Source organism: Danio rerio, chromosome 22 (assembly GCF_052040795.2).
Source record: "Danio rerio strain M-AB ecotype USA chromosome 22, GRCz13ab, whole genome shotgun sequence".
Lineage (NCBI taxonomy): Eukaryota > Metazoa > Chordata > Actinopteri > Cypriniformes > Danionidae > Danio > Danio rerio.
The window spans coordinates 33292058-33308892 of NC_141042.1; the positions used below are offsets into that span (position 1 = coordinate 33292058).

The window sequence follows — 16835 nt, forward strand, 5'->3', positions numbered from 1 at the left end:
CCTAAAGTTACTGCTATGTTTGTTAGACTCTGTGGCTACCACATGAACAGACTTATTTATTTTATTATTATTATTTTAATTTTCGACAGAACAACAGTGGTATCTTGTACAAACATGTACAGCAGTTTTTGTTCTACATTCTAACAAATGCACACAAATGCTTCAAAGCAAAGACAAAAATAAAATATTATAAAACAAATTTAGAAAGACATATCGTCACCTTAGAATTATAAGGTTCTAGCTGACATTTTTGTCAAAATTGAGTTATCGACATATTTTTATTAAATGACAACTTATTTACATTATGGGATTTCTTTTTATTATTTATTATAAGTTATAAACTATATTATAAGTTGTTTACATTTTAAGACTTATTTAAAAAAAAAATACACACATACTGTTTGCTATATGGAATGCAAAAACTTTGAAGCTCAATGTCTCAGAATCATTCATAACGCAGATAGAACCTTATAATAAAAGGGGAGATAGAACCTTATAATAAAAGGTGACGATATAGTCACTGAGTACCCTCAAGAAAAATTCAGCAGGAGGACCAAATGCCCCGGAAACACATCAGATCTTTGATGTAAATCATAGGTCAATTTTTCCAGTGGTAGAAGTCTGGTTGCCTGACTCAGCCACATATTGTCTGAAGATATCTGAGCAGTTGACCGTAATAATAATAATATTAATAATAATAATAAACATATGTATATGCAAAACTTCAATACACATTCTTTATCATAAAACTTTATATTTATATTTAAAAAGCTCTTAATGGCAGTTAATGTATTTATTTTATTTTCATATAGAGTACCTCAAATATATACAAGTTGTAAGCAGTTAGGCGTACAATTATGCTCTTAATTTACACCACTGATTCATTTTAGAGGCATGCTTACATACTGTACATGTCTATGTATTTGAAAAAAAAGAGACAACAATTTGGTTATAGATTATGGTAATTATTATTATTATTTTTTTTTTTTTCAGATTTTATTACATGCTTTAGATTCAGGGTTAAGGTCATCCTCTTCTGGATTACAGTAAAAGAAAATCCGCAGTCAATGTCATACTCATCAGCTGGAGCTTTATTTAAAAAAATGTCTGTTATCTGCTCCAGCCAAAACTTGCAGGTACCTTGCAGGTCTCTAGATTGCACCCTCGTATTGTTGTTTATTTCTGTGTTATTTTGTTGCTTTCTGAGAATGATGATCCATAGACCTTTCAACCCCTCTTCGTTTAGGCCACATGTCGAATCTTAAAAGAAGAACACAACAACATTAAAATGTATTAACATCCTTTGGACTGGGTAACCTTATGCTTAAGTTTGTGCCAAATAATACAAATACATACTTTTCAGTAGCAAACAAGCAGGAAAGTTCTTTGAAGGAACCAGGATGAGTTGAAAGGTATTTATAGTGGTTGGCCATCTCTGCCACAAGAATCCTCTGCTTCTCCTGAAGAATCCTGACTAGCAAGAAGATGTTGAACGCCATTCTCTTTGTTGTTAAATCAACCGAGTCTGAAATGTATTCCTAAGAAGAAAGTTGTATCACACGGATTATACATCAACTTTTAAAGAATCAAAACTGACAGAAGTCTAGTGTACCATGCCATAAGGCAAATGCATCCATATCACTTCTTTTTTTTTTTGTTGTCTTTGCTTCTGCTACTGAAATATTACAATAATAGTAACACTTACAATTGTTCATGACTACATGTAATATTAATAGAAAATTTCTCATCTGCCCTCTCCTACATCACAGACCAAAGTCTTCCATTTGGTTTTCGGTCACTGCCAGTTCCATGGATTCTGTTTTGCAACTTGCTGTGCAGAGCTGTTGCACTCTACAGTGATAAGCAATCAAAAATCATAATACTATTCAAATAGGTTACTTAACAACTAAAACAAATACTACTGGATATCGTTACCTTCTGATATCAACAGGTGAGTGAGATGGCCGAATTGTTGAATATCTGCTAATTCCAGCACATGACAATGAGAGTTACAGTAGCATGTCTGGTCACTGCAATCCTAGAGAGGAAGCACTGCACTGTTCCAACCTCCAGCCCAACAGTCAAATCACACATATCCTGGTATGCCTCACTCCATTTCACCTGGTTAACATATACAAACAAACATATAAGTAAAGCAATAACAAAGTTTTGGCATCAGTTTAAGATAATCATATAGTTCACCTATCTCACATTTAAATTCATGTGCTTTGGCAACTTTGGACAGCTTTTTGCAACTGTTTGGAGGTAGTGTCAATAGTAAATGTAGTCCACAAATCCTCTAGTCAAGAACAAGTGCATAACAGTTTATATCTTCGAATCTACTTTTACTAGGTGAACATCAAAGAGCTGTTTTCTTGGTAATTTCGTTTCAACACATAGAGTTTAAAGTACCTAGTGCATTCTTGAAATGGTTATGCTTATGGTTCACATCTACTTAAATTGGCAGTATAGCTGGTGTGAAAGCAGAACAGATGAAAGGCTCTTCCTTGAAAATACTATCCACCTTGTATTGCACAGACTCCCACTCAAGAATATGTCAGAAAAATGTCTGCTGAGATCTTGGCAGTCTATTAAAAATCATTATACCAACATCTTTTCCACCAATGGGAAGAATATAAAAATATTTTAGGATATATCAATTTAATACTTGCATGACCAAATCAGATATAAAAAGGCCATCAGTATGCCTTAGTTTAAATAAAACCAAAATTTTACTCTAGCCCATTGTCACCTAGGTTTACAGATACAGGGACTAATGGAAACAATGAAGTACACACCGACAGTCACTGGAGCAAGGCTCTCTCACAGTTGGGAAGATTGGAGTTCCTATGAGCTGTACCAGATGAAAACAACAGAAAATTAACATTTATAACATTTCCAACTTATCCTAAGACTAGTAGACAAGCAGCATAAGCAGACTATATTATATGGATTTTGGATGATTACTGTTGTGGAAAACAACAGATCTGGTAACACTGTTCCTCATTTTCAAATGTATAACTATATTGTTCTGAGCTATGGACGACTATATGTGAGGAAAATATATGTTTTAATAAATGAACTTGGATGTAGTTTAGATAGCGTCGCTAGTTTACGGTACATGCTTTATTTATATCAAGTCTGCAGTCTTTTACTGCATCAGGAGATAGCTACCCTTCTTTTATAAAGGTTCTAAGCAAAACCTAATCTAAATCCACAAATCTTCTTCATTTGTTTACTTTTTACTTACCGAGTGGAAAACCGCAGTGGACCTTGGGATCGCAATGAATCTTGTTATTGAAACCATAGACTGTAAAAAAATAGGTCGCGACATACAATAACCCCAACTTCAATGAATAATTTAAAAGTAAAAAGATCAGCTAAAAATAATTTTTAAACTTAGTACTTTCAATGTAATATTTTTTAAAGTAAAAAAAAAAATACAAATATAAATGAATCGATAGTTTTATCAGGCATAATTACCATAAACTGGGCAATTGAATATAATTTCACTCATTAAATGTAAAGTAAATGATAACATATTTATCAACACCAACTAATCTCCAATAAAAATAAAAAAATACATTATTTAGCATTAACCTATCACGTATCGTGTCTGGCCTCATTTGGGAAAGAGTTGAACTCATCAGAGAACTCACCAGTATTGCATTTTGACCAATAGCTGAGCGATGTTAATCTCACTGTAACAAAAGTCACGCTGACCGAGTCCTTTACAGTCGTCTCGACCCTGTTTACAGACGCTTTTCATGAACAAAAGAAAAACTACATATTTAATATAATTTAATATATTTAATATATTGACATCTATTGGTAACTATATGAGCCTTTCAGCGTCTCCAACTGACGCCTCAGGCAACCCATTAAAAGCAATGGAATTCCTTTTGCGTCGGTATTCACCTTATTCTCCGTCGACGAGTCGGCACTGCCATTTGAATCTTTTTAGCTTGAGACTTCCGGTCTCATTCACTTCCATTCATTTTTTGACATTAAAAACTGCTCATTACACTGCTTGATGTTGCAATTTGATATTTTCTTATTATATTATTCTACTTGGTCTGTATAGTCATGCAAACATTTGTTTGTAGAGCAAGTAGTTTGATCGTTTTCTGCCGTTTATTATTTCTAGTCATTTCTCCCATAGGCGACTGAATCGGAAGTTCTAAGACAATCGCGAAAACAGGCGCACTTCCACATTTTAGAATAAGGTCAATAGTGACGCCAGGGGGCACCTTCTGCGTCCTCAAACTGACGTGAAAGGGGGTTGACCATACTTTAGTTTTTGACGCCTTCGGGGTGAGAATAGGTTGGGTGAATTGGGTAGGCTAAATTGTCCGTAGTGAAGGATTCGGATTTCTGCTTTCCAATCCGTCTCATCATGGACCAACGTTTATCCTTTTCATCATCCTGTTTCTCAGTATTTATCTGTGAATTGATTTTAACTAATGAATAAGTTAAAACTGCTTACTGTAAGAATGTTCTGTGTCCTTGTTTCTCTTTTTGCCTGTCTATTTTAACTTTGTTTTCTGGAGACACACAAACCAGGTCATAGGTCATGGAGATCTCTCTCTCTCTCCCCATACAGAGGAGAAGAAGACACCTGTTCTAGTTGTCCTGATATTGCCTATAATATTATAGCTGTTTGATTGATCTATTTTTGAGTATAATAAATTTTAATGTAATTCCTTTTTGTGTGGAGATAGACTGTGTGTAGTAAAGATATTGCAGCAGACTGTTGATGGAAACAGTCTTGAACCAGCCTGATAACACAGCTGAACGTACAAGAAACATCCTTGAGTCTTTAACACAGATGGTCGTTTGTGTCTATTGTTTTCCTGGTTTAGCTTTTTACAGGTCAGAGATCAGCTCCTAATAACTTAGGGTGACCTCACCTCTAGGCATCAGGTCGCCATCCATATCTGGAGACAGATACAATGCTTTCTTTGACGCACGCATTAAGGCCATCCATATCTGGAAGTAGATACTATGTTTCTTTGACGCATGTATTTAGAATTGTCTATTTCTGTTGTAACCAATGAGAACTGTTTACCTGGATCCCACCCTTTCTGGACTTGTGTAAAGAGTATAATTGTTCGATTGTTGAATCTGTAAGCAGAGCGGCCTAGGAACTTATTGAGAGTGTTGAAGCTGGCTTCTGCGAATGAAACTGCAAACTATCTTCAGTAAACTTAATTTATTTTTTTAAAATCTCTGACTCCGGCTCTTCTTCATCAACCAGACTGGTCATTCTTTGGGTTAAACTGTAAACTATCCCTACAGTAGTGTATGAGTGTGCGACCCTGGATCAATAAAGGGACTAAGCCGTAAAGAAAATGAATGAACTTATTACTTATACTCATTACATTTTTACGTAAATATATGTAATTTCTGCTCTTTACATTTTTAATCAGCGTTGTGATGGGTTGTGTGTCATTATTTGTCATTGTGCAAATCGAAAGCCTTTTTGATTCAGTTTTTTCAATGTGCAAATGTGCTGCTTTTTAAAAACATGTTGGTGCATTGTACGTAGGCTAGATTGTGAAGCTTACAAGGAGAGACACAAGGATGGCTAACATGGCTGAGACAGAGGGAGTTGGTCAAATATTCTGTGGGAATATAAAATATGAGTTGTCTTCACTTAACACTTAAGTTCATCCAAAACATATTTACATATTTCTTCTGCTATGATAAATACTTCATGTAGTTTTCGTGTTTTAGCATTAGGCATCTGGCATTAAAGCTCTCATGAATATCCCATGTTTTTTTTTTTTTTTTTAGTTAATTTTATGAATATAGTGGATATAGTATTGTGACAGCTGCATACATGCATTGAGATTTGTTTCCTTTATTTTCAATGTGTTCCTATTTCATTCATACTGTAAGGTCCAACCAGTTGGCCCAATGCCGGTGTCCACTGGTGGATGAAGGTTCAGTGCCTGTTCGGTCTTTCCAGTGCACAATGTTGATTTACCTTAAATTTAACTCATATCTGACTCCAATTTTAGTATGAGGTGGTTTAGAATATTAATATATTTATCTTAAGTTTTATCTGACTCCAATCATAAAACATTAAAAAGATTATATCAATATATAATTTAGGTCCCGTTTACACTAGTGCGTTTTAGTTTGAAAACGCATAAGTTTTGCTACAGTTACGCCATCCGTCCACACTACGCCGGAGTTCTCGAGCGCCGAAAACGGAGCTTTTTGAAAACGCTGGAAAGGCCGTTTTCATTCTAAAACGCTGCTGCTCCGTCTCAGTGTGGATGGGGAAAGACGGAGACATCTGAAAACGGAGGCGGGGCTGCAAACGTTCGCCTATCTGATTGGGGCTTTTCCTCAATATTAAGTAGCCTAACACACACAGTTCAGTCTCGCATCCTCTTCTTGTAAGTTAAGACTTCGCAAGTTTGATCAAGGCTGCAGTCTCCCCCTTTTCAGTTTGATATGGAAAACATACCGAGGACACGGGTAAATCTTCAAAGGGAACAGTGTACTTTATAACTTCATTTACATCACCCTGGCTACGTTGTTTCACTTTCTCAACAATAAAATGTAAACATGATTTAAGGAACTGCCTATTTTCTTTTTAATATTAGAAAACTTAACAGACAGCAGAAATGTTGAGGCGTCATGCTGCATATATGAGCGTCATCTTCACTGTGTGGATATTTATAACAAAACGGAGCCTATAACAACTGCCTCCTTTCAATTTCAGTGAAAATACGAAACGCACCCTTTCTTTTGCTGAATATCAGTTTTAATAATCGATCATTATAAAAGTATAACATACAATAAGTTTATACATTGTAGGAAATAAAGGCAAGCGATCAGTCAATGTACCTGGATTAATCATTAACTTATCTTTGCGCTTAACCAAAACATGTTACCCGTGAACAAGTAACTTAATAGATTCCAATGACCAAAGTCAGGGAATTGGCCTATGTCGTTAGATAAAGACAACAACATGAATGAAATATCACGTTTAGCAAATATAGCGAGATCAGATCCAGCGGGAGATGCTTGATGAGCAGTCCGACAAGCAGAGCTCTCATCTGGGTAGAAATGCTGGAGCGCTTGCCCCAGAGTGTGTGTGTGGTCACGTGATGTGCGTTTTCAGCGTTTTGGTGTGGACGGAGAGCAGTTCAGAAACGCTGGGTAAAACGCGAGTGTGGACGCGGATCGTTTTCATTCTACAACGCCGTTTTAAAACTAAAACGCACTAGTGTAGACGGGGCCTTAGATAAATGTTTGAACCTTTTGTCTTCACTTGTAACTATTACATCCGTTCATTCCGGTGCTCATGTCGCTCAGAGAAATCGGGTGTGTGCATAACAAAAGGCATTTGCATTTAGTGCTGCCTGTGGTAAAGTCACACCCTTCACAGTGGTTCAAAAGATGCCTGAAGTTATATATTTATTGTTTTGATTATGTCTATTTCTGAGAGAATGAGACCATTGTACCAGTCGCACTGAGACATTTCAAATGATATCAAACATGATAGTTAAAGTCACTTGGGTTAATTTAGAACATTCAGACTTTGAAATGACCATATGTGTGAGTTGGGGTGGTTGAAGTCGAGTTTCAGTGGATTCAAATGTAAATGTAGCGGGAACTGGTTCTTTCCCGCATTCCCACCTGCTGGGTTGTGAAGCCAATTGTCTCTATTTTTGGCTCATGTTTGAATTGTCAAAGACATCAAAGTATTTGTGATATCTCACGCCTTACAATACATTCATTTTCATTTCGGCTCAGTGCCTTAGTTAATCCGAGGTTGCCACAGCGGAATGAACCGTCAACTTATCCAGCACCTGTTTTCGCAGTGGATGCCCTTCCAGCTGCAACCCATCTCTGGGAATCATGTATACCCACTTGTACACACTCGTACACTACAGACAATTTAGCCTACCCAATTCACCTGCACCGCATGTCTTTGGACTGTGAGGGAAACCGGAGCACCCGGAGGAAACCCACGCGAACGCGGAGAACATGCAAACACCACACAGAAATGCCAACTGACCCAGCCGAGGCTGGAACCAGCGACCTTCTTGCTGTGAGGCGACAGCACTACCGACTGCGCCACTGCGTCGCCTTTTATAATGTTTTGTTACTTGTAAATCATTCAGAATTTTTTTCTGAGATCACTATGAAGATAGGCTTGACGTTAGAGGGAAAGTTCACCCAAAACTGTAAATTCTGTTACCACTGACCTCCACAGTATTTGTTATTTCTTACTATGGTTTTATTATCATGGGTACTGGTTTTCAGCTTTATTAAAATAAAAAAAAATGTGTCCAACCGAATAAAGAAACTAATAAAACCACTAAACAGAGAGAGTTTTGGGTAAAATATCCCTTTAAAAAGTGAATAAACAAATAATATGGTTCTATATTTATTATTTTAAAACCCTGCATAATATTTAATCCTTTACTTTTAACAAAATAGTCAAGAGTAACATGTTTCCTCCCTTCAGTCACTTGAAAACCAAAGACAAACAGTGTCTGTGTCCATAGTTTAGAGGAGGTTTTGCTGTGGCCTGAGTGCTATTTCTAAAAGTGCCATTTTTTAAAACCAGTCCTGTTTTTGTCTCTCAGGCTTTCTTTACTCAAATTCAAAGGCACAAGGTATGAAACACTAACAATATGACATTTAACAACATCAAAATATTTAATTATTTTCATATTACACAACTTAAGCATGTTTGATGTTTGCAATGTAAGTTGTCTGATCCACATGAATAAACTGATCATTCAAACCTTTCTTACTCTGAGCGGAAACATATCTGAGCTGAGGTTAAACCACTGAAGAACTTCCTTTCAGGCTACTCCTATAACACTCTACATGTTTGAAAGTTTCATTGTGGAAAAAAATGTCATGCTAACAAAACCAGTTTAAACCGTTTCCATTTTAGGACTAAATCTTGTCTAAATTCAAAACGAATTAATAATGTGGGTTGTAAACATAAATAATTTTAGGAACAAGAGGCATTGATTTAGGACTGAACTGTGGTAAAATCTTAAATTATTGTTTATTTTCTTATAATGCATACAAAACAAAATCATCCTGCCAATTTATTTATACAGCAACAATATGTTAGTGCTATTACACTCAAAAATGTCTCTGTTCAAATAATTATATTTGATTTACCAAAGTAACCCAAGTGGCAATTTCACATCTGTCACATCCATAACAAAGCTTTTTCCTCATGAATGCAAAAAATTGTAAAATAAAATAAAATTGAGCATTTTTGTTTTAAAAAGAGCCAACTCCTATCCTTTTGATTAGCATTGTTTGTTTTGGGTTGTGCAGTTAAATTCAATGAATTTCTTCAAAGTATGTTGTGTAAACTAGCATACTCTATTGGTCACATCCATAACATGTTTATTTACCTCATTTAAAATCTAAAAAATGTTCACAGATTGATATTTTTCTGATCCCATAACTGTGGTTGTTTTGGAATATATAAACAGATGGTTCAATATAGTGTTAACATGTACTTTCTCTGTGAATTTATGTTTTAGGTTTTTACTACAAATGTTGCATCCATAACACTGGAATTGCTCTAATATAAAATCATTTAACCTCATTTAATAAATCATTAAACCTCATTAAGTGAGATAGCATCTAACTCCAAAGAGTCCAAATAGTATCTAACTACAGAAAGTAATGATATTTTTTCTTACCAAAGCTCGACACTTCTGCAAATACTTATAATATTAATAATACATTTTTATTTGTATAGAACATTTCATATACATTATATTTTATATTTCCAGAGCTCAAGGACACTTTAAAATGTATGCAATAAAAAAATATAGTACGAACAGACATTGAAAGGCAAGGCAACTTTATTTTCTAGAGCACAACTTTATGCAACTGTAGTTGATTCAAAGTGCTTTACAATGAGATAAAATATTTAATAAAATAAAATAAAACTTGTATTAAAAATGTAAGAAAAGAAAATATACAAGTACATATGTAATACCAAAATACAGAAAAGAAATTACATGTTTGGGTCACTCAAAGGCAAGGGAGTAAAAATAAACATTTAAGTTAGATTTGAAATTATCCAAGGGTGGAGAAATCCTGATGTTCAATGGGAAACTGTTCCAGAACCTTGGGGCCGCAACACAGAAAGCTCAAGCACTTTTTGATTTGCAGCGAGATCGAGAGATCGACAAAAGAAACTGATCATGGGACCTTAATGGTCTACAAGCTGTATGACCTAATGAGCTTGCTGACATAAATCGGGGAAGAATTGTACAAAGCTTTACATGTAAAAACAAGGATTTTAAAATCAACTGAATTTTATAGGAAGCCAGTGCAGTGAGGCGAGGATGGGGGAGATGTGATCTCTTTTTTTAGTTATCAATCTGGCGGCCGAGAGAGTGTTGACAAAGGTAGACAAATGTACAAGGAGTTGCAGTTGTCTAATCGGGAGGAAATTAAAGCATGAGTTACAGTTTATAGATCTTTTTTTTTTTTTAAATGGCTCAACTTTTGCCACCAATCTAAGTTGAAAAAAGCTGCTCTTTGCAACTGCATTTACATGCTTGTCAAATTGCAGAAGTGGATCAAAAATTATGCCGAGATTCTTGGCATGATCATGCAGATTACAGGAATCCTAGCTGAGTTTTAATTGAATTGTTGGAATTGTTGGAAGCAGCAGGACTTTCAAAGAATTTGAGTTAAGTCAGTCTTTAATGTCCTTTACACAGGCAGATTTTATCAATTTGGGCGGAGGGAGTAGGTGTACAGATAGAATAAAGTTGAATGTCATCTGCATAACAGTGATCTGTAAAATCAGACCAAGTGGGATTAGGTAAATTGTGAATAATAGAACTAAAACCACCAGAAAATAAAAAGTTACTATTTTGTCACCTAAAAAATAATAATTTCCAGCTTGGTAACTGGTAACTGTGCTGTTTTCTATCATTGAGCCTGCTGCAGCCATGGTACAACAGAAAAAGTTCCTTGATTAATACGACAGAGTAAGACTAAGAGTAAAGAGTAAAGTTCCTAGCTATTTAGATCTAGTAAATAACTTTTAATTTTTCATCAGTCTTTCCAGCAGGCACAGGACATCAACATGGCGTCAGATTGACCCTGTACCCCAACGTTGTGGGGGCGTTGCATTTTGGGTGGAAATGAATATTGGGTTGACGTCAGAACTCACAGACGTCAATTTTCAACACAGCCTAAAATGACCAAATATCAACTTTTAATGGTACAGCTTGACGTTGTGTGGACATTATCACTATGACGTCTATCAGATGTTGGATTTTGGTTGCCATATACCTGACAGATAAATGTCAGTATTTAACGTCAATATAACGTTGGTTTACGATGTTGGCTCGACGTTGGGTTTTGGTCACTTTCTAACACAACCTAAAAGCGAAGAAGTATCAACGTCATTTAACGTCGTTTATTAGACACAAAAATAACGTTGTCCTTCGACGCTGAATTTTGATCGCTTGACATCATGACCTAAATCTAACCTAATATTAAAGTCTTATGACGCTGTGTGCCTGCTGGGTCAGTACACAATGTAGAAGTAAAGCTTTAAATATAGAAAAATGTTCAAAACTCTTTTTTGAAATTTGTGACCGAGATGCTAATGATCTAATCCAATTCAATGATTTATGCTAAGCTAAGCTAAAAGTCCTCCTGCCAGACCTGAAGATTGGCTGAATGGATTTAAAAATGGTAAAACTCAACTGTTTAATATTGAGGGAGTTGTAAGATTTCCAAAAAAGCACTGTTCCTTTAATACTAAAGTCTATTGAAAATGCAAAAAAAGACAGAAGATAGCAGGAACTGCTTTAGTTGAAACAAGAAATGAGTGAGTTTGCAATGAACCGTATATTATTCAAGGTTGCTGATCAATCTCTAGATATCAATAATGAGTCAAGAATCAAGTAATTAATAAATTAGTATACATGTAATAATTTATGACTTTGGAAGCTTTATAGCAGCATAGGTGCAGGAAGAGACTTGGTTGGACCTGAAAAGTTTACGCAGCTTCGAAACATTCACCTCAGAGTACTGAAAGAGACACAAGGAAATCAAAATGAGCAAACTGTAAATAAGAAAATTGTGTTTGATTTTTATTAGTAGGAGTTTTGTGTTGTTTACCACTAGTTCACTTGACTGATGCTGCTGCTGATTTGTGCTCTGAAGTTTTTGTGATTGTCCTCTGGATACTTTACACCCAGTCAGTGATAGTCCTTGTGACATATTCAGATTAGTAACAAAAAATCAAAAATCAGAACAACATAAAGGGATGAATATGTCACCTAAAAACTGAAAACAATATTTAAACTGGTAACCAATTGACTTCTATAGTATTTGTTTTCCCTATATGGAAGTCATTGGTTACAGGTTTTCAGCTTAACACCTTCTTTTGTGTTTTGTAGTTTTTCGGTAACTGTTCATTCAATATCTCATAAAGAACATTTATGTTTGTGCGTTTATTGCTAAACAACTCACCAACAACCACAATGACCAGAAGAACATTCAGAAGACCAGAGATGATTGTAAATTTCCTCCATGTTGTTTGATTCTGCTGAATACACCTCGCTGTTGTGTGATTTTGCTGCAAGTTCTTCACCTCTGTGTGATTCTGACTCTCAGATAACTCAAAAAATTGAGTTGGGGCTGTAAATAAAAAAACTTTGTGTCAGCAGCAACTAAAGGGTCACTTAAAGGAATAGTTCACCCTTCAAAATTAAAATTTACTCACTAACTATTGAAGTTTTTCCAACCATTATGAGTTTCTTCTGTTGAACACAAAAGAAGATATATTGATAAAAGCTGAAAACCTATTACCAAACAGGTTTCCAGCTCTCTTCAAAATACCTTCTTTTGTGTTCAAAAGAAAAAAAGAAACTCAAACAGGTTTTGAACAAGGGAGAGTAAACAATGAATTTTCAGTTTTTAGAGAACTATCCCTTTAAGTATTTACAAATCAAGATAAATCAAGTGTAAAGCACATACTACTACTATTAATAATAATAATAATATTAATAATAATTATAATAATGATAATAAATAAAAAGGTAAGGATCACTCACCAGTGATGTGTAGTTTTGTGCCGTTGCTAACTTGTGCAGTTTCTTCTATGTTTATACAGTAATAAACTCCTAAATCATCAACAGTGATGTTATTTATGAAAAGATTATGTTTGGGTTGCACTGAATATTTCAGCTTGAATTTGTTGTTAAAGTAAAACACTGGTGGTTTTGAGAATGATCGTAAAATCAGAAATGGAGAATCTGCTAGATTCAGAAACATCCACGTCACCTCATTTATGTCAAGATCACAGTTTATAGTCACATTCTGACCCAAATGTGTTAACTGAGTTGTTAAAGTCTCTGAAGCTTCTATCCAAATCAGCAGATCTGCAAATTGATTAAATGGATAAATTATAAAATAAAAATCAAATAATAAAACAAAAATGGCAAAAAAAATAATTATGATCTTAAAAATCATATACACAGTGACATTTACAAAGTAAGTGAAAACATCCCATAACACTTACAGAGTTGAAGTTGCATAATCCTCACCCTGTGAAAAGTTGAGCGCTTCAACATAATGCAGTCCTGTTTGTTTCACACCTTGCTGCCAAACCTCAAAATGAGAGCTTGAACATTGAAAGGAAGTAAAACTCTGAAGTTAAAGTTTTACTGACCGCAAGTGCAGCCTTTCATTACAACTGTTCATAAATGAAGTAGCCATAGATGCTTTTAAATGACGGGTCATGACAAATGTTTGTTTGACAAATAAATTCTTAGGGGGTTAATTATATTGACATGCTTATTAGGTCTATATAAACTGATATTACTCCAGCCAGACTATAATAAATAGCCCAAGACTTTCTCCAGAATAAAAACTATTAGACTGTAGGAAAAACTGTGAAAAAATTCTTGGTCTATTAAACATGACTTTTGACTTCACATACACACACACACATGTATATATATATATATATATATATATATATATATATATATATATATATATATATATATGTGTGTGTGTGTGTGTGTGTGTGTGTGTGTGTGTGTGTGTGTGTGTGTCTTGTTTACTACACCCTTTTCACTTCTCATATGAAACCACACAAAGATGAGGCATAATGACAAAACAGTCTGATTATCTTTGTATTTCTGAATATATGTATATACTGGATTGACTTTAATGGAATAATGCTGCATAAAAATTGCAATACAAAATTCACACAAACATACAAAAAGTGAAAATGACAACAAACAGGACTTAAAACTGACAGAGAAATAAAATACACACACACACACATCCTAATGATTTATTAGTAACATTTAGTTATATTGGATAGGTCACGTTATGTTTTACAAAGATGCTTTTTTTACAAAGATAATAAATGGCATTAGAATGTTTAGTTTTAAACAGAAAGCTATATTTCATTTTTTTTTAAATTTAAGCTATATACATATAAGTATACTTCAATTTATTAAAGTTCATGCTAGTTAATACTACAGTGTGCTGTTGCATTCATTAACAAAGTTGTAGATACTGCAATATATACAGTATAATACAGTTTATTATAGTTAGTATGGTTCAAAAACGTAATATTGTTTACTATAAATACTATTACAACTTCTTATTTCATGTGGGTTGAATCGTATCTTTAGAACCATATAACATGATTGAAAGCAGCTCCTAGATAACTCATAACTGTTTCTTATATAAAAAAACAAACAAGAGAAGCACCCAGCACAGTCCTTAGCTTAGCTAACAGTATTTAACATATAGATAATTATTAAAAATCATAACGTACCCTCTGATTGCTCGAGGCCTCCAACAACGTGAGCTGCCCTGTCTCCTGACAAACAGAAACGCCCCATCTCATTGGCTGGCTCTAGCCAATAAACTGGCTTTGCTGCTCTTTTACTGGTATGTACATTTCCACAGAATTTATTATTTTTAACAAGAATCTCTTCAGAAAAGAGTTTAAATAAACCCTAAATAATAAAATAATCGTGGGAAATGATTCCTTTGCACCTCAGTCCTGTTGGCTGCTGACATTGTTCATTGGTCAGGTATCAGCCAATCAAACAGCTTTACACCTGCCCCGCCCCTCCCCCGCCCCGCGCTGCTCGCGCCTCTGCATCTGCGAGTGCACAGATGAGTTCTGCTACAGAGATCGCGGGAGATGTGTAGCAAAAGTCAGAGCGCGGGAGATTTGTAGTTGTACTGACGAATCTGAGAGGTTGTGAGTGCCGACCAATGACTGTAAAAAATATGGACGACGCGACAGCCCTTTTTCCCATTGAACGCCTTGAGGGCAAAACGCCTGCTTGACGGGCACAAACTGTCGCAAAAGACTGCTGAAATTGGAGCCAGACATGCGCAGAAGGATTGTCTGATGGAGCCAGAGGAGGAGCCACGAAAATGAGCAGAGTCGAGCTTCCAATCAAACGCTTTATGTAAAATCAACTACGCCCCCCGAACTTCTCAGCATGCGTTTGCTGTCATATCAACACAAATGGATGTAATAACGTTAACAAATATGAGGGTTTTATATATTCAATCGCGCCAGCTCCAGGCCGCAGCGCATAACTTACTCGCGGCGTCGCGGGCTGATTCCGGCTCGCATGCGGCAGCGCCGGCTCGCTCGGCCGCCGCATCTGGCTCAATTGACTCGGACTGGAATCGGGTAGTGAGTCCAGGCATCCGGAGTAGGTCCAGCAGAGGTAACATTAGTCAGTCTGAGCTCTAAGAGATAAGTCTCCGGCAGGCGAGAATCTAGCCGGAACTGTGTTTTGCTATCTGGGTGGCTAGGCGTGTATCAGCAAACTAATAAAGCCCGAAAAAAGCCCTTAACTTAGCGAATAAACAGTGTTCCAACAGGATCATGTATGTCAGAAACTATAGTTTACTGCTGAACTCATTTTGTCATGGTAAAATAACACAGAAATCGAATAATAACATTTCAGTCTACTTCAGTCTCCTGCCAAAGCTCAGACGCCGCGCTTTGAGAAACTTTCAATCACAGCTGTCAATCACGATGACACGCCCAGCATTAAATTACTGCTAAAAACAAACTGTTTACAAAAATGAAGATCTGCACCTATTTCAGCACAATAACCAGTGCCTTAATCGACCAGAACTATCTTTCGGGACATTTTATTGCAAGTGTAATATTTTTTTTTTATTTGGGCTCAAGTCTCCTTCATTAACACGGAGGAGGCGGGCTTTATGACTTGTACTGCAGCCAGCCCCCAGGGGGCGATCTAACGGCCGAAACCTTCACTCAAACGCAGGCTTGCGGCACACTTGGTGCCGACCTGTGGTTGTAGAATGGAGATGCAGTCAAATTTGCCGTGCACACGTGTGTCTCTCACTTTGTATTTGTGAATGACATTTTACAAATACACAACTATTAATCTGCAACTTCCAATTCAAAACACAAGTGTGTGGATTGTTGTGTGTGTGTGCAAATCGAGGATTTCAGCTGTTCACATCAGAGCTGTAAGTGTACATTTCAACCTACACATACAAATATTATTATCACAAGTGCGCACATTTGCAAGCTCTCGAGTTTCGCAACCGATTTACCTTCATAAATATCAACTACTTTGATCAAAATGGCCCCGGGAGTAAGTAAGACTTTTTGCAAGGACGTTGTGAAGCATCACAGACATATAGACAGGTTGTCTTGCACTATGGCACACTCCAGGAGAAGAAATAATTAAATCTTGCATCCAGTAATCATTAAAACATTTCCAGGACACCCTACATCACAGCAAATCATGCCAAAATATAGGACAAAATCCTTT

General features: G+C 35.9%; 1 protein-coding gene and 1 long non-coding RNA gene across 2 annotated transcripts; both read right to left on the minus strand.

The window, feature by feature from the left end:
• Nucleotides 1-780: 780 nt before the first annotated feature.
• Nucleotides 781-3355, minus strand: LOC141380220 (uncharacterized). The gene is made up of 4 exons (XR_015522271.1): nucleotides 2799-3355; nucleotides 1936-2121; nucleotides 1357-1851; nucleotides 781-1260 (listed from the first exon to the last, which is right to left on the minus strand). It is a non-coding gene; the product is annotated as an uncharacterized LOC141380220 (long non-coding RNA).
• A 6493-nt stretch (nucleotides 3356-9848) lies between these two features.
• Nucleotides 9849-14876, minus strand: LOC137488971 (uncharacterized). The gene is made up of 6 exons (XM_087304649.1): nucleotides 14834-14876; nucleotides 13559-13660; nucleotides 13092-13418; nucleotides 12508-12675; nucleotides 12154-12245; nucleotides 9849-12063 (listed from the first exon to the last, which is right to left on the minus strand). Exons 2-6 carry the CDS (start codon nucleotides 13608-13610, stop codon nucleotides 11968-11970), a joined length of 735 nt encoding a protein of 244 aa, XP_087160775.1. The 5' UTR covers nucleotides 13611-13660; nucleotides 14834-14876; the 3' UTR covers nucleotides 9849-11967.
• Between the last annotated feature and the right edge of the window lie 1959 nt (nucleotides 14877-16835).